The sequence below is a fragment of the Lepisma saccharinum genome, chromosome 15, assembly GCF_977018435.1.
Source record: "Lepisma saccharinum chromosome 15, izLepSacc3.1, whole genome shotgun sequence".
Classification (NCBI taxonomy): Eukaryota; Metazoa; Arthropoda; class Insecta; order Zygentoma; family Lepismatidae; genus Lepisma; species Lepisma saccharinum.
The window spans coordinates 29,940,667-29,959,887 of record NC_139243.1 but is presented as its reverse complement, the minus strand read 5'-3'; the positions used below and the strand labels follow the sequence as shown (position 1 = coordinate 29,959,887).

The 19,221-nt window shown below is 37.4% G+C and overlaps 1 protein-coding gene across 1 annotated transcript; it reads left to right on the top strand.

Moving 5' to 3' along the window:
- The first annotated feature begins 4,150 nt into the window (after positions 1 to 4,150).
- On the top strand, positions 4,151 to 9,559 carry LOC145999653 (uncharacterized). The gene is made up of 2 exons (XM_083136781.1): positions 4,151 to 4,643; positions 9,136 to 9,559. Exons 1-2 carry the CDS (start codon positions 4,173 to 4,175, stop codon positions 9,436 to 9,438), a joined length of 774 nt encoding a protein of 257 aa, XP_082992907.1. The 5' UTR covers positions 4,151 to 4,172; the 3' UTR covers positions 9,439 to 9,559.
- The last annotated feature ends 9,662 nt before the right edge of the window (positions 9,560 to 19,221 follow it).

Here is a 19,221-nt window from a genome sequence, read left to right as displayed (position 1 = left end):
TCCAGCCGGAGAAAGGTTCCTGAACTATATTTAAATTGTTCCGAAAAAATGGTTCCTCGACCGTATTTAAACTTATCCTGTAAACAAGGTTCCTGGACCGAATTTAAATTCAGCCAGAAAAAAGTTCCTGGACCGAATTTAAATTAAGCCCGAAAAAGGTTCCTGGACCGAATTGAAAACTTTAAACAAAAAAACAGTGGTTTAGACAAAATTGTTTCTGTGTTATTTGCTATTGTGTTCAATAAATAGTACTACCTATTTCAGAACCCATTTACGATTGCTGATTTTCTCTCCTAGACCATAATTGAATGTATTGAAAATTGCTAGACCTTTAACAACCTTGATTTAAAAACTGTATACAGTACGGATTATTCTTTTCTTTAATACAACTATTCTACCAAAGCACAAGAGGTGTCGAACTATCAATCACAATTAATGGAATTTACAGCTACATCATTAAACGTACCATTGGCAATGGTTACTTGAAAAGCTAGTATATAATTTCTTTATCTGACACATTAAAGATTAAAGAGCCAATTAATTTCAATTTTAACAAATCATTTTGTTATTACGTCACTTCTCTTCTTGAAATAAAAGTTCATTTATCTTATCAAATCCTAATTCTTGTTTCCTCTGCGATTATAAAAATTGTATGCATAAGTGATGCCTCTACGAACCCTGTTCCATACTATTTTGTCTACAACTCTATGCCAGATTGAGCTATTATAAACATATGTTGTGCATTTCATACTTGTGTTACAACTCCTCATTATGTAATATCGGAGAGAGATTTGTTGTTGAATATTCTTTTAAATTTTCAGTTTCCTCTGTAAACTCTCAAAGTAAGCAAGAAGTCAGTTAGTACACTTCAAAACGTCAAAGTTTAGTACTTTGGATTAATCTTATAGCTCAAGAGACTGGTAAAATGATGATCCGATACTTATTCGCAACAAACCTAATAAAATCCTGTATTGTTGTTTTGTGAAGGTTTAAAATCTAATATGGATTATCCCAGATGCGAGTGTTTGAATTGAAATGGCTAGAAAATAGCAGAATAAAATTTGTACTTAGAACGTTTGAAGGAATAACTCGCTGATGTACGTCAAATGTGGGGGGAAATTGTCTGCAATAACTTGTGTGTAAAAGAACTATTTGTGTATAAACACCATATACGGTTGAAAGTTATTTCAAAAAAAAATATTTGTGTTGTTATTTCCATTTTAACTTTCAAACCTTAGCGTTTAACAGTCAATTGCAAAGTTTGAGGAACATTTTAAAGTAAATGTTGCAATCAGAAAGGGCAATTCACAACCGCCACAAATGTGTGTGTGAGTGAGTGTGTGTGTCTGCGCGCGTGTACACACGCACTTAAAATGCTGTAAAACAAAGTATTCTCTACGTAAATTTTAAATTTTAATACAAGCAGTATTATATAAATAGAGTTATAAAATCACTAAGATACTATGTGTGTTTCTAGAGGAATTGCTTTGGGTATATACATTCGGCAAATGATTTCTATTGAAAATTGAACGTAATGTACAGTTCTAGTCCTTGATGCGGAATGTTATCCGAAGACATCATTACTACAGCTTCCAGAAAGTTAGCCCATCAACTGTTGTTCAAAGGAAATTATTATCTTGCTTTCCCTATGTCCAAATACACCTGCTTTAATTAAGCTATTTTACAATGGACATAAATTGTCCCTTGGCTAAGTCAAAAAATAAGAAAGGGAAGGGGAGATTAGCCCATAAACTTGAATTTACAAGAACATGCTACGTACTATATCTGAGGCACGGGCACCTTTTCTAATCGCCAATGAAATTATGACTGCGGGTAAAGGAGGAAGTCCTTATACTCGTAGAGAGACTGTATCCATAAGGACCCAAGTAAATGAGCAACATTTGATAATGCATCCTTGAAACGAAAATTGTTCTGTTCCTGAATGGGGTCCATTCGTGGTGACGTCACAAGTAGACGACGAGCTGGGGAACTGAGTCTACACAACGAGAAAACGTGTTTTCTTCGTATCCAATTCAATGCTATTTTCCTTTGGAAGGGGTAGCTTTAATTATTGCGACAAAAGTTATGAAACAAAATTATGTTGCGTATCGTACATCAATGTAAAGATGAGATTTCGGAGAATACGACTATATATTACGCATACCTTACAGAGAATAAGGTAAAGAGTAACCGGAGTAAGAAAATCATGCATTTTCATAACATTTAAGTTCCGAGCACAGCCGAAGCCGACCGAAGCTCTCCCGATCTCAAGTCGGCCACGCTGCCGCTATGGATAATGGGAAACCAGCCGCCTCAGACGATTGAACCGACGGCGCCCATTGGCCGAGATTTCTCTTGAAGTATTCGCTTTACTCGATATCCTACTCCATTTATTCTTTACATTCCCATCTGTAAGGTATATAACATATACAGACGTATTCTCCGAAATCGCATATTTATATTGATGTACGATGCACATCACAATTTTGTTTCGTAACTGCTGTCACAATAATTACAGCTACCCTTTCCGAAGGAAAATAGCATTGAATTGGATACGAAGAAAAGCACGTGTTTATTTGTTTAGACTCAGTCCCAGCGCTTCGTCTGCCGTAACGTCACACTATTGGACTCCATAGGCACAGGCGGCTCGTTGTCTACTGTGACTTTCGTGAAAGAATGCAGAATGCGGTCTCACGTGCTGTATTGTTACCCAAATCGATCATACCATCCTGAGCTACATCGTCTCATGTCTGAGCTAAGAATGTTGGCTGATGTGAAGAAACTGAACAAGATAGTTTCTTGGAATATTCGAATCTTCAATTTCTCATTGCCATATGTTTCAAAATGGACAGAATAAAACATACAGTCCAAGGTTCCAACATCGAAAATCGAGAGGCAGAGCAGGGTTTGTATCGAGACGGTACTTCTCAGTTCGTCTCGTAGGTGAGGACGTTTACCTCGCTCTCGATCTTGTCTCTAGACGTCAATGCCTGGCTGCCTTGTACTGTGTCTCGTCTCGTTCTGTTTCGTTTTCATTTCAGCCTTGATTTTACGGATATCTGTCTCGTTCTTGGTCCTGTTTCTAAAGTCCACTTGAATACTCGATTTTCTTCACCATTAACTTTTCTTCCAACCGAAGGGGCTCGAGTTCACTCTGCCCACCTTGATCGGAGCCCTTGTAGCCATGCAATGCAGTTTGATTGATTTGTTGTTTTAAGTCCACTTTATGCACAGAAACGCTAATCGGGACTGAACCCACAATTTAAAGTGGATTACGAATTTCTATATACGTCCATCGAGTACCGAAACTCTTGATTACAAGGCGACGACGTTACCACTACGCCATCGGGGAGGCTCTTCAATGCAGTTGGAGACAGAAAAAAAATAATAAAGTTAAGCTGTTCTGTGCCTCCACCCTATTCTATTACACTCTAGCACACCTACACAAAACCTGTAAGATCTCAATCGAAAACACAAAACCGAAGAAGCAATTTCCTATATGGATAATTCCGCATTACACTTGATTTGCAGACGTGACTGCGGTTCGTATATGAGGCAACTTCATTCATCTAGTGAAAAGTACTTTTCCGATTTTAATACAATCCAAAGATAACTTAGATAAGGAGTGGTCTTATTTTCAGAATGCGACTGGGGAAGGGTGAGGCAAAGAGAAGGGGGGGGGGGTACTCAACCCTCCTTCCCTCGGATCCGACGTCACCGAGCGAAATTATCATTTCCCTCATACACATATATTTTAATACTACAAAAATTTTCAATTGATAAGAAGAATAAAGATATATTCAGATAATGGTGATTTGGCTTCAAGAAGAAAATATCAAACAGAGTTTACACGGTTTTCCCCTTCAATACATAAAAATTTTAAATGTGATGAAATATTACACGTCAAATATACTAAATTAAGGGGAAAGAATTTCAAAGAACTCATTAATGTAATCATTCAATGTCACAAGGAAACATCTATCGTTTTCATATTTTAAAAAAAATCAGCAATATATATTCACCACTGACAGTTATTTTGATGGATGGATGAGAAATACGTTAAACTCCTAGAAAGATAAAGGTGGTTGTTTTATCTCCTCGATTAGTATAAAAGCCCCTGGTTGCTCTGTGACGCTCATCAGCTTGGAGTTGAACCTACTACAATTAGCACCATGAAGGCTTTCTTCGCTATCCTCGCCCTCTGCCTAGTGGCTAAGGTTCGCTCCAAGACGATCACCTGGGACTTCGAAGATGACCTTGGGAACCTGGAGCAGAACCCCTACAACACCGTGGTCTGGAAGCAGTCGTCCATCGGCGACATAAGGAAGTACAAGAAGAGTCCGATCCCAGGAAGCCCAGATGGCAGCGAGGGTGTCGCTGTCGTCGACCTTCTGAAGCAGGTGTCCGGAGGGGCAGCCTTGAACACCCCTTGGCTCAACATTCCCGACGGTGGTGAGGTGTCTCTCTCCTACTTCACCAGGGCCTACCTCCCCAACGCCAACGGAGTCCAGGTCGCCTACTTGGAAAACGCTCCCGTCTACCAGGAAATCATCCTCGACCTGTACGCCAAGTACCACCCTTCCACTAACGAGTGGTACGAGGCATCTGCAAAGATTCCTTCTGGTCTGAAGCAGCCACTGCAGGTAAGAAATCAATTCATATTTGGTCTTTCCAAAAGCTTAGCTAAGTAGATGTGGTCCACATGTCAGCATGTAGACCACTACCTCGCAATTATCACAAGCAGAATGCCGAGAGACAACATTCGCACTCTACAATAAGTTTATTTTTAATAACATTTCTGTAGAATTAATTAGAATCGTAAAGTTCTAGACAAACTGAATTAGCAATTCGATTTGTCTATGATAGATCCTATCCGATTCTAAGATTATAGTTCTGTGATGTTACATACGTTATACATATTTTCTTATTTATTTATTTATTTTATTTATTTAATAGAAGATTCCAAATACAGCGTTAGCCATTTTACATTGGAACGATTTTATAGAACATAAGGACAAAAAAAATAATAATAATAACATAATACAACAAAAAAAAAAATAACAGAAAAATTACATGTGGTTAAGAGACTTACATACTTTTAGCTAACTTTCTTCTAAAACGGTCCAGATTTTCAAAAATGTCTATTTCGCTTCCTAGATTATTGTATTCACTGGGCATTCTATGGAACAGAGAGCGCTGGATGAGGCACAATCTCGACTTCTGAGAGGCAAAAAGTTGAGTGCTTCTTGTTGAGCGGGCAGGCACACGAAAGTGAATTTCCTGAAGAAGGCGGTCACTTCTGAAGTTACCATTCACTATTTTGTGTAGAAATATATGGTCAGCCAGTCTATGTCTCTCTTGAGGAGTTTGGATATTTAACATTTGCAGGAGGATGGACTTTTGCAAGTGTTTTGTGGACGGAATTCGGTGTCGAACAATGGCCAGGAAGAAATTTAGGATGGAATTTAGTCTATCTGAATTTGAGGGGCATGCCATAGACCAGATCGAAGAACAGTATTCAATTTTAGGTGACACAAAAGATTTGTAAAAGGTGCTGAGGGCAGTCAAGTTGTTTATTTCCGTGAAACGATAGAGAAGACCCAGCATACGCATTGAACCCCTTGTGACTGTAGAGATGTGCTCAGAAAAGGAAAGTTTCTCGTCAAATATGACGCCCAGGTCCTTTTGTGCGGCAACTCTTTGAACACAATTATTTTTTATGAAATATTTAGTATTAAATGTGTTTTTCTTCAAGGAGAAGGTCATAATGGTACATTTTTGAGGGTTGAGTTTTAAGTTCCATAATTCACACCACTTTATTAGAGAATCTAAATTCTTTTGCAGAAGTGTCATGTCACTGAAATTGGAGATTTTACTATATATTTTGCAATCGTCAGCGAACAAGAGAAGGTTTTTGCATGAATCGGAAAGATATTCTGGAAGATCCAACGGTTCTGACAAATGCCAGAAAGTTGGTCCTATACGTATAAATGTATAACACAATTTGAAGTCATTTCTAACAGGAACTTTCAGTATATAAAAAACATATCCATTCATATTCGGGTGAAGTTTCTTTAGGAGGTGGTGGGAATCGAACGTACGACAAACCTGTGATTTTTACTACAAATTCGTTGCTCTAACCATCTACTCCACGGCGCTCCCTTAAATTGAGAAAGATATTCATAACGTGCCTAATTTCGAAAATATTTGTTCTTAATGATGTGTTGGCAGTATCGACTTCGTGTTCAGTCCTTTCCATATCTTGATTCACATGGCGTAGCATGAATGGTAAGGCCAGCTCGGCTGTTGAATAACTTGAAAATTATCAGGAGGTAGACAAAGTAGAACAAAGCCCATCTTCATATATTTCTCGTGCCCGCGAATGAAATTGTATATGCTATTAGGAACGTACAATATTTTTTTTTATCTGTAGTCCATTTACCATTTAAAACATAAAATTTAGTTTGTATGGAACAGGACAATTATATAAGACATAAATTTGTGAACGGGGTGGAAGTGCAAGATGAAATTGACGAAACGAGAAATTAGTTTTTAATGTAAAAAAAACGCGAGACTTGGAGACTATAATTTTTTGTACATAAAGTATATTACGTGACGTCAATAGTGTCACTGCTTTTACACAGAAGTTTCTGCTAAAACTTTAATTTACCCAGGTAGCTTGAGAAGTATATTTTTCTTGTTGCTTTACAATTTGCTACATAATATCTCAAGAACGATTTTTTTTAAAATAAGCTGTATTATTGTGATCCGTGGCAAGAATATGCAAAAAAAACGCAACACCTCAAAAATATTGATAAATATGATGACATACCAATTTTAACCGTTACTTTCTTTTACCACTATGTAGGTTTTTAAAAACTTTAATTGACAACAATGTATACAAAGACAATTTAGCAGCAGAATAAGCTCAACAATGGCCAACAATGGTAACAAAGTGTATACGCAACCACAATGACATACACGTTAAGCTGCATTATTGTGCAATAAAATTTGTTTGTTTCAACAACAAAAGCAAGTAAGACATTATTGCCACTCACTGATTGTGTCTTCTTTCTTTGCATGTGAAATCCATCACTTGAAGGAGGTAAGATGTCATTAAGTACGGAGGACGCTGTCAAAGCAGTTGCATTGGTAGAGGATGGGCGCAGTTTGCGTTATGTTGCTCAAGTGTTGCGTACCACACCGTCCACAATTTATCGTACCATCCAGAGATACAGATAGCTTGGTACATATTCTAGATGGCCGGGTTCTGGACGGCGGCCGTCAACATCTGCAAGAGATGACCAGTTTTGGCGCCTTTAGGTTTTCCTTAATCGCCACATGATTGCAGTTGAAGTCAGAAATCAGCTTGAACAAGTGAGAGGTGTGAATGTCAGCAAGTGGACTGTGAGAAGAAGGTTGCATGATGCGAAACTCTTATCCAGGAGACCTGCTACTGGCCCAGAACTGACAATAAAACATCGAAAGGATCGCTGGCGTTTTGCAAGACACCATAGTGACTGGAATGATGAGCAGTGAGGAGCAGTTCTCTTCTCTGATGAGTCTCGATTTAGCCTTAGATCTCCAGATGGAAGAGAAAAGGTTTGGAGAAGGACAGGAGAAAGGTATTTACAGTGCACATTTTCGTCAAGGACAGCATTAAACTGTAGCTCTGTGATGGTTTGGGCAGGGATATGCTTGACTGCACGAACAGACCTGGTTCTTGTGGATGGTGGATCACTCACGGCACACCGCTACATTGAAGAAATCCTTGGAGATCATGTTATTCCCAGTGCTCACTACATTGGTGAGAATTTCATGCTCATGCATGACAATGCACGTCCTCACGTAGCACAATGTGTCAATTGTTACCTGAATGATGTTGGAATTGAAGTTATGCAGTGGCCAGCACGTAGACCAGATCTCAACCCTATCGAGCACGTTTGGGACATTTTAGGGAGAAATGTTCGCCATCGTGCCCCAGAAACCCTGCAAGAGCTGCGAGAAGTCCTCATACAGGAATGGGAGCGAATCAACCATCAGGACATCGCTACCATCATAAGGAGTATGCCTCACAGGATGCATGCTGTAATTGATGCCAGAGGGAACAACACAAGTTATTGAATATGATCGGAATAGTAAAAAGAAATCTCGTGAAGTGCTACAGGGAGTCAGAAGAATATGCCTGAGATCAAAGTGGAAGAAAAATTTCACAAAATCATGGGAAATGTTCAGTGTGCACAATGACTGTACAGTTTACTTTACATTACGTTATTCATGGCGATTTGGTTAAAGAAATTACTCTTTCTGTGTTAGAAATATTTTAGCTTGAAGAAAATACACAATTTTCTGCAAAACTTATAATTACAAGCATATCATAAAGAGTTTGGATTAAATATATCACCTTGTCTGTAAAATTTTCAAGTGTTGCGTTTTTTTTGCACCTCAGTATATTAACAAGAATGATGTATTCCCGAGTCTAGATTACAAAAGATGGCAATTTATATTTAATTTGCCTAGAGTTAAATGCTGGTTATTTCTGACCGAGACACAGAATTTTAATTGAATGGCAAGAACATTATATCAGTAAGCAGATATAATATTTTATAGGTGAATTACCATTGTTATAATTACACAAACTATAATTGGGAACTCGAAATTAACTGGAATTTCCCCAAAACACTGGAAAACCCATTCAACACGTTTGGCGCAGAACAATGTGCCTCATTTCTCTTTAACAGATTTGCCATCACGGAAAATGTTCAGGGAAGATGCAATTTATAATTACAAAATTTTAATAGAAATTAAAGTAGAACTATTTCTATCTTTGTCTAACTTAGACCCCGTTAACTACAGTTCTAGAAAATCATTATACTTAGCCCTACTTTACGCTGATTGCAAATGTTATGCATTAATCGTCTAGCGTAATTTTGGCGAATGTATCAGATAGAACTTATTTCGTTCAAATATTTTCATTGCACAAAGCAATTTCTGTAGTTCTATTGCCAATACAGAGTTATTTGTTTTCATCTGTAGATTCTGTACATATGTGTCGAGAAATTCAAGAAGCGAAACGAATTTCGTTTACGTACACATATTGAGAACATAATTTATTCATTTGTATAATCTATGTAGATCTGGGTGTACGGTACCCAAGGCAACGGCACTGAGATCGACGTGGTGGCCATCGACAACCTAAGTATATCAGGAGTTGAAGATGAAGGAGATTCTAACGAATCGGGTGACTCAGGTGACTCTGGAGATTCAGAGGATAGCAGCTCTTCATCAGAAGAAGACTCAGAGGAGACAGAGGCTCCAACCACCACCACCACCACCACTACAACCACCACCACCACACCTCCTCCACCACCAACCACTGAGGAACCAGAGAGTGGTGGCAGTAGCTCTTCAGAAGAAGACGACGAAGAGGAATTGTAAGGGACTAATGGACAGCGAGAGACAATGCAGGGTGTTAAACGATTGGTTATAACAACTGCCACTGAAAACACATAATCATCTTGTTCTGTCATTTGTAAAATAAAGCAGATTCCATATTATAGATGACAACTGTTATTGGATGACTTAAACCATATGGCGTGTGTGTGTGTTCAGGATATGCAGGAAATCGATTTCATTCTTATTAGAAATGCAGGCAGCAAAATGACCTACGTATAGTATTTGCGAGATAAAATGAATAATACTCTGTTCCTATACAATAAATTAATATTAATTCAAGCTCTTAAAGTAGTTCAAATAATTTACCACAACTTTCTGTAACGTATATGTTACCTGCATAACTCGCATTAACATTTTTAGGCTAATCGTGGCAATACTAATTTATCCTAAATTGAATATATTAGCGAAGAACAAACACAATCAAAGGTTAATTCATTTTCTTCCGCAATTGAAACCTATGCCTCCTCTTCCCAGCGTTGTTGAGAGTTACGCTAACCAATCCGACTAGTGGTTTTGGTTAGTATGTTACTAGTACTACTGATATTCGCATATAGCTCAAAATACATTTGTTTTCTTCCGTGAGGAAGAGTAAGCGTGAGTAACAATAAGACATACATGGAGGAAGAGGCAATAAACAAGAGGTAGAAAGGATAGAGATAGAATAAAGATACAATAAGAGGACACAAATGAAACATTTAAGAAAAATAGACTCAATTTGCAGATGATGAGAGAGAGAAAAAGAGAGAGATGGATGAAGAAAGGAGAAACATGTGTATGCATGCATAGAAAGATTTTGTGATTGGAAATAAATCATCATTTTTGGCATTTTGTAATCCCGTTTTGGAGAGGCACGTGTCCCCGTCCCCTCCAGCTAAATCCGACAATGTTTGCGTGTGTAAGAGAGAGGGAGGGAGAGAGAGAGAGAGAGAGAGAGAGAGAGAGAGAGAGAGAGAGAGAGAGAGGGAGGGAGGGAGAGAGAGAAATATTTTTGAGAATATGTTGCTGAGATGAGAAGGATTGGATGGAGGGAGAGTACAATAAGTACTGTGATTTCTGATAGTTCGAAGTAACGTTCACATTACCGGTATATCTAGTTACTTAGATACGAATATAATATAGGTTTCGAAAGGGAAGAGTCGAGGAGGTCCGTTGACCTCCTCTTAGAAATCGCCATCTTTAATCAAAGCAGAAAAAAAGTTAAAACCCCTTTCTTTGATAGACGTTAATAGAAGGAAACTTCAGTTACACTATTCCAGCAGAATAACCAAGCCCAAAATGCAAGAACCGGATTAGACCTTGTTCTCACATTCTACCACCTAATCTAAAGAACAATTGGTTTCATGTGTTTTCAAAATTCTAAACTTTTGTTAATTTTTGTATGGAAGATCCTACAAGTAGACAGTATGTTGAACCATAGTCACTCGTAGCAGGCTGTGGTTGAACTTCCCTTCCTAACGCCCAAAGAAGTTTCTTGAATATGAAGTGTAAAAGTTAATAAAAAAAAGATAATAACAATGTATTTCAGAATATTAACAATATAAAAAATGTTAAAAAATATGCAGAATATTCACTCATCTGGTGCATTTAAGAATATCTAGTAATAATAACAATCTATTGGTAATAAAATGTTAATTTATTATCATTATTATTCCTTTCAATTTTATATCAACTACCAGACTCCCCTTACTACAATTTATGGCTGGAGATGAGTGTGGCGCTGCTAGAGTGTCCCAAGTAGACCCTTGGTCTCGCACCTAGATTTACTAGGGAGAGGATTTTAAGGTGCAAAATATGGTCGGAAATGGGAAAGAAGGTTCTGAAAATGTTTTCAAAACGTTGCTGATAACATGCTTTTATTCAAGTCTAAACCAGTTACATTAACATTGTTTATTAAATTCTGAAGCAAATAACATAATTTGTAATAATTTGATAAAGTAACGAGCATTTAGGAAGTAAAAGTGGCATTTGCTGGTTTTCAACCAACTTGTTATACTGGATTACGAGTACGCTCAAAATCTCTATGTTTTCTGATATACGTACGTCGCTGACACTTTGAGCTCAAGAGATTCTTATGTGTGGAGAAACTACATTATCTTGGGAAGTATTGGAGTTGCAATGATTATATTATACCATTTTATAGTTCTCGTTCTGCTCTATAAAATGAGATTTATGTAGTTGCTCAAGAAGAGTGAAAATTATTTATTTTTGTCTCCATTTTTTAACAAATTATGAAAGAAATGGAAGGAAAAGGTGCTGAAGCATCTGATAGGGGCTAAATGTGCTAATCTCACGAAAAGGTGCAACAGAGTGTGTTCATTTTACTTGATTTCATGTCCTAAAATACATACCTCAAACGGTCGGTATGAAAACAGCTGTAATTTTGGAAAGATGCTGCACCTTAAAATCCGTTCCCTAATCATTACGGACTTGGCCCGTAACAACAATGAATAATGTCGATATTCAGTAAGAGGAAGCTGCGAGGTTTTATTTCATATTTTAACAAGACCTAGAGTGTGATGCACACCCCCCTCTTTCGTAGTGCAGTCACGAAGAGAGAGAATTGGAATTGGAAATTCATTATTCTTTGGCCAAATTCGACCTCTGCTACTCTGCTATGAAACACATACAAACAAAATGAAATACTTGAAAATTGTACTATGACACATGCCATTCATTACTGTAAAATATATCGTTCTCAACAAAAGAAGATGATTACTCGACCAGGGAAATGAACTGTAGTTTCCTGTTCACCAGAAAGTTCCAAGTAATTTTGTTTTAATTATTACTATTCCCATGAAAATATGCCGAATATAGTTAATTACGAGTTAGAAAATTGCTGTCTACAACAATCCAATATGTGAATGCACAGAGTAAAGGTACTCACATTCTTAAAGTCTCGTTCATTTTTTTAACATCCCGTAAAATTTCCCAACGACCTAATAGTTTTGACACTAAAATTTCATATACATCTCCCTAAGAAATGTATATGGATCTCGCTTGGTTATGGAACTGCAGATACTAGTTAAACGTATCCTCAAATGAATAACGTGTTACTTCCTCTTGGCATACATACAGTGCATACAATAAATCAAATGAGGGCGGAAATAACTTAAGCAGAATACAGGATTCTATTGAATCTCGGAATCTCCGTGATCGACATGTTTCGTTGGTGCAATGCAAATCTTTAAACTAAGTTCATTAGAGTAGATTAAAACTGAACTCGTTCATCTGAACTTCGAAATAATCAGCGTTGGTGTACATGGCCATGAAAGCAACGTTCTCAAAACAAGCTTCTTGAATAACAAGATTTACGAGGTATTATTTCATATTTTAACAATGGGTATGATACACCCCCCTTTCGTAGTGCAGTCACGAAGAAAGAGAATTGGGATTAGAGGAATTAGAGGTTCGTCGTGCTGACCACATATTAGTGATCTAAATGAAAGAGGGCAAGCCACGGAATTCCCCCTTTAAATTTCTTTTATCCCCGGCTCTACATTTATATTTCATTCCCAAGCAGGGAAAGTGTGCATTCTATTCACTCGTAAATCAATATAAACCTACGCATGATTAAGCAAGAATTCCTATGAGTTGCCAGAAATCGATTAAGTTCATATCACTTTCATATTTATGTTAGTTTTCTAATTTACTGCATCCATGGATTTGATTGTCCCGCACCGTGGTCTAAAGCATCAGCCAGGTTTTGGGTTTGGGCTAGGGAACGCGCGCTGATATGAGTCTAATGGGGGAAGCGGAACAACTTCTTTCCTGAGATTTCGGCCTGGGACCTGTGGCCACCCACCATCGTGAAGAAATTGGGGAGCTAGAAATGAGTAGCGTAATCCCGTCATAGAAACACAACAACGACTGGGGGTTCGTCGTGCTGACGACACATTAGTGATCGAATTGAAGGTGAGGAAGCCACGGAGTTTCCCCTTGTACTTTGTCTTTATTCCACGCTCTACATTTGTATTTTCATTCCCAACCAGGGTAAGATCACCCACCTCTGAATGTGTATTCTATTCACTGTTTGAGTCATAAATTCGAGCTTCCTGTTCACGATGTTGTGAACAAAGATACACAGTCATTGTACTTTAAATCTTTTATGGATGCACATTATTTTATGTCCAGTCAAGACACCAACAACCAAAGAGATCTGTTCGAATGCTCAGGCAGTGGCAAAAACAATGATGAAGATTAAGAAAATGTTTGACATTCGTTGGGTGGCAACTTATCCAGCTGTGTTGTCAGCAATAAAGAATTATCCGGCCCTTTCAAGTCGTGAGCTCAGTGCAGGTATCAGTTGAAAAGAAAGAGAAAGTGCAAGGGAATTCTAAAGAAGGTACAAACTTAGCTATTTTTAGTAGAACTTTGTCTTTTCCATGTTGTATTCGAACTTCTCAAACGGTTTTCATTGATTCTACAGAGAAGAAGTGCAAGGCTTAGCATTAAAGGGTCATGGTGTAGGGCAAAAGTCGGGGGGAGGGGTTTATCTGCCCCACTACGCCCGCAACTGATTGAAATGACCCTACTTGAATGGTAACCATGGGCGGGGTTTGAGCTTTTGCTTTAGGGGGGCAGACTCTGGGAGAAGCGTATGATGTACCTGAGGGTTATTAAATATCCTCTAGTTTATAAGGGGTTCGGAGGCCTTCCCCCGGAAATAAAAAAAAAAAACAACTTAAAAACACTTAGTTTCAGGCCATTTAGATTTGAAAATGTTAAATTTCCTCGCTTAAGTAAACAAATATTAATTAGTATATTAGTTGTCAGTTTTAAAAGAAGCAAAACAGTACGATTAATGCAGTTTCCATTTCATTAAATTTTTATTGATACAATACTCGTATTACTTTAAAAAAGTTACGGTACAGTAGTAAGCTTCAGAAATTCTAGAAAAATTAAATTGAAAAGTTCTTTTGATGCCCCAGGAGTAACTGTTGACTCAACACAAAGTCATTTTACGTTTTTCTTTCTTCAAACTGTACATATCAATCAAATCGTCAAAGAACCGCTATTGCGGCGCAATTACCGCACATGCCATCATGCCAAACGTCAAGGTTTGCAGTATGGCTTCATAACAAAAATGTAGTAACTGAATTTAATCAGGTGTTATTTTTTTAGTCTTTTTTTAAAGTTGGGGAGCCAGGCCCCCCCCTGGCCCCTCCAGAACTCCGCATATGATGGTAACTCAATCGTACTGGCACATACCTCTATCACGCTCATACACAACACTTGAAAATGTCAAAAAGAAGGTTTGAAGTTCCCCCACCCAATTGTATTTTCTTCAATGCGAACACTGCCACACATCACTCCGTAACTGGTTTCATGACCGCCTACTTCTACTGTGGCATGTGGAAGTGAGGCCAACAGTCTAGGACTGTTACGCCACTAGATATTATTTATTTTATTGTCTTCTCACAAAATTCGTTAGTTTTCCTTCATTTTGTTATTGATATTTACATTTTTGGATTGGGTTGTGGAGCAGCAAAAATTCTATTCAATTGAAAGTATTGACTACATTGTATATGTCCATAGTCTTGCTACCAGCATCCGTGGCGTAAGGCAGTTTTAAACCTTGGTCAAGACATTGTTATATCATTACATTTATTCCATCATTCAATTCCACCATTTCATCACTCATTATAAGCGTAATATATTGACCCAAGAGGTAGACGAACGTCGTGAAATAACCTAAGAAGAAATTGATAGCTCATAGCTATGCTAGGATTTCAACGACGGAACGAAGTGATCTACAATACTCCATGACCTCAAATTGGTTTGTTCTTGTACTCACATGGATAACCGATGCAATGAAAGTGTGGTAATAATTGGAATTAAGAAAAAGGAACATGCACGAAAAAGGGAGTTTGTGTATTGGACACACTGCTATCATTGCATCGACTAAATGTTACATACACGGATAGAAGTTTATTAATAAAGAATTGAAAATTTAAATTTAGTATTGATTTTAAATGATTTTTTTTGAAATCTAAATAAGGTGTAGAAAAGTGAATTCCACATATGATTCTCTAGGAAAAACCGAATCAAATGTGCACAGGCCTCACTTTTTATATGTGGATTATCAAAATTCAAAACATTCCGTTAGTTACGATAAGAAATCTGTTAATCACTGCCGTATAATTAAGATTTGCAAGATCGGGAATGAATAGAACATAGATTTCCTGGATTCCATCAGTCATGATTTTATTACCGGCTCCCTTGGCGGAATGTCTTAGCACGACGCCAGGAGTCCCGGGTTCGGATCCTGGCCTGGGCATGGATATTTGTGATTGTCGATTCAACAATTTCATCATATCATCACTCATCCCCATCTTCGCAAATTAGCCAAAAGTGGCACAAAATGCGAAGTATAATAAAGCAAATCATAATTAAAAAAAAAAAATCAAGTCCGGAAGAGCTTTCATGAACACTCCCTGGCTCAACATTCCAGACGGTGGTGAGGTGTCTCTCTCGTACTTCACCAGGGCCTACCTCCCAAACGCCAACGGAGTCCAGGTGGCCTACCTGGAGAACGCTCCCGTCTACCAGGAGATCATCCTCGACCTCTACGCCGAGTCTCACCCTGCGACTGACGAGTGGTACGAGGCATCTGCAGAGATTCCTTCTGGTCTCAAGCAGCCCCTGCAGGTAAGCAACAATTTGATACGGGTTTCAGAAAAGCTCAGTATGGTAAAGTGAAACCCGTATGTCAGACTTGAGCTTATGAACTAGAAGAGCAACGAACATGTGACAAATCTAAGGCTCCCGGTTCGGAACCCGGTGTAGCCACATAGTGGCTTGGATCCCACTTTGAACCGTAGGGCCAAGTCCCGATTAGCCTATATATGAATGATGTAGATTGAAAACAAAAACTCAGAACTGAGTCTCATGCAACGAATCAACCATTAATACTTAAAAGAGTTTTCTTGTGAATTGATGCATTACAATTGAACAACTTTAAATTGTAATGTCTCTCATTCTATTATCGATTCGTTATGCACTATACGTTTATATTGTTGTTAACCTATGTATTATATCTTGGATTCCAAATGCTTTTAAGCCATATTAATATATTTTGAATCAATTAATGAAGTAGATAGGATTTGTTGTGATGATTATCTAGTATAAACAACTTCGTCGATATCTACCAGCGGACAATGTAGAGACCATCTAATACACATGAATTTGAAGTGTACTAGATGGCAATAATGTAGGTGTAACAGCTACGTGTTATATAAATTGAATATATAGCAAACGCAATACATGAAATGTTTTCATGATTGATGAAAGTTAGACCATATATGTATTGCTTTTTCCTGACCTATGTATTCTTAACATAAAATGGAAGCTTTTTATTGCAAACAGGTTTAATTTCAGATGAATATAAGCTGATCGTATTGAAAAGAACGTTATCTCTTCAAAATTGAACTGTAAAATACCTGTTGTTCGCGAAATTTCTGTTGTCATTACAGGGCCATCCATACTACTTGTAAATCATAAATTTTGTTTAGGTTTTACTTTTAGTGTAAATATGAAATGTCACCGTTAACCAGTTCATTAAGTGCTGGGTTCTGCATAAGAACATCAAGTTTCTATGCTACACGATAATGTTATATACACGTAGAGGACGTGTAGATAAAGCAGGTAAATGCAGCCTTATATGTACTTATTGCTCCTCACTGAATATGTATTTAGTTTTACTGATCGATAAGTCAATATGGAACTTTTGGGGTTCATATGTGTGTAATTACTACATTGAATTCCAAGTGCTATTGGAAATATTATTTTTCATAAACCTGCACGTACTGCAAATAATACGATTGCTTTACTACAGACTTTTCTCTTTTAGATCTGGGTGTACGGTACCCAAGGCAACGGTACGGCATTGAGATCGACGTGGTGACCATCGATAACATGAACCTATCAGGAGTTGAAGATGAATCCGGTGAATCAGAATCTGAGTCTGGCAGTGAATCTTCTGAAGATGGCAGCTCGTCGTCTTCATCGTCATCAGAAGAAGCTGGTTCGATTGAAGAGGAGACAGACGATCCGCCTACCACCACAACCACTACTACAGCACAACTACACATCCACCACCTCCAACACAACCAACTGATGACCAGAAGATGGTGATGACTCTTCAGGCGAAGAAGACTGTCACCTTCCCCGGATTATTCTCAATGGATCAACTTACGTTTATTCCTCAACGGCGAGCCTGAGGCTTATCAGCCTACTTTGAAGTCCTCAGGCAGTGGGAAATCAGATAAGGATATGTTAACGTAAACCTTGCTAACTCTCGCACACCAAAAATATATTTACATGTCAGTTAATGTTAATATATAACACTTGCACTCACAATTAAACTTCTTATTACAAACAAAATTGTATGAAGATCATAATACTTCTTGGCTACACAAATTAACACATTCACATTTCCAAAATCACTTCCATTCTTCTTCTTCTTCTTCTTCTTTTTTTTTGTCCCTGTCAGCATTATCTTGTCGACTTTGGACATCGTTATTGTTTTTTTTATTTCTTTTAATGTTTTCTTCTAAAGTTGGCAGTTAGTCTCACAAATTAATCGGAATCACAAATATATAACAATTATTATAAATAATTCACTTTTTTTTGTCCATTTTGCTGTTTCTTAAAAATCACTTTATATTTCAAGTCTACATTTTCGAGAATATGCATACAGCATCCATATTAATGAAGGGGATAAATCTGTTAAAATGGATGATAGTGATATTGGAAATGGAATTTTTAAACGTTGAAAACCTTTGTAGAGTATGATTTGTTGATCTGAATAGATTGGACATTCTAGAATTAAATGTTGAGCATCAGGATTATTATTGCCACATTTACAATTTTCTTGAGTTTTAATTTTTATTTTTGCTAAATGTGCTGGTGTACGTACGTGTCCTGTTCTTAATCTATTAATAAAAACTATGACTTGCCGTGGGAGTGTGTATGAATTGAACCAAGGGACTTTAGATTTAAATTCTGCAATCCATCTATATGTGTTGCCCACAAACTTAAATTGATCTTTGCACCATTCATTCCATTGTTCCATAAGTTTGATTTTTACTCGTGGTAATAAATCAGTATACATTAACCTATTGAAACTTATGAGTTGTAAATCTCTGGCCTGTTTAGCGTATATGTCCACTCTATCATTTCCTACATTAATATCATGTGCTTTGACATAACTGAATTGTATGTCAATGTTTCTTTTGCAAGCAAGTTGAATTTGTTGAATAATTAAAATAATAAGATATGATTGGTGACATAATTTGGGATAGGATGTAGATAATGCTTGAAGAACACTCAGCGAATCTGTAAGGAGAAGAATTTTTTTAAAGTCTTCCGCTATTCCATATTGTAAGGCTTTGTATAGGGCGTAACTTTCTGCAGTAAAAATAGATGAATCTATAGGTAATCTAAATTGTTGATAAATGTTTTTCTCTGGGATGTAATAGGCACATCCTACACTATTGTTATTCTTAGAACCATCGGTGTAAATCATTACATGCATTGGCCATTTTTCTCTGTACAATGCATGTAAACCTAGATCTCTGAAGTGGATTGAACATTGAGTATATAATGGAATATCTAGTTGATAGATCAAAGGATGTAAGAGAGTGAAAGTATTAGATCGAAGTTCTGGAAATAAGTAATGACAGTATACAAGGAAATATGAGGTGGTATGAGGATTTATTACATCGGCTTCAGCCCATTGTTTTTGTATTTCAAACAATTTATTAA

What these genes read in the sequence shown, in the direction of transcription:
- LOC145999653 (XM_083136781.1), top strand. Translation starts at nt 4,173, where the DNA reads ATGAAGGCTTTCTTCGCTATCCTCGCCCTCTGCCTAGTGGCTAAGGTT. An exon ending in GTCTGAAGCAGCCACTGCAG is followed by an intron (nt 4,644 to 9,135) that starts GTAAGAAATCAA and finishes TAATCTATGTAG; the next exon opens with ATCTGGGTGTACGGTACCCA.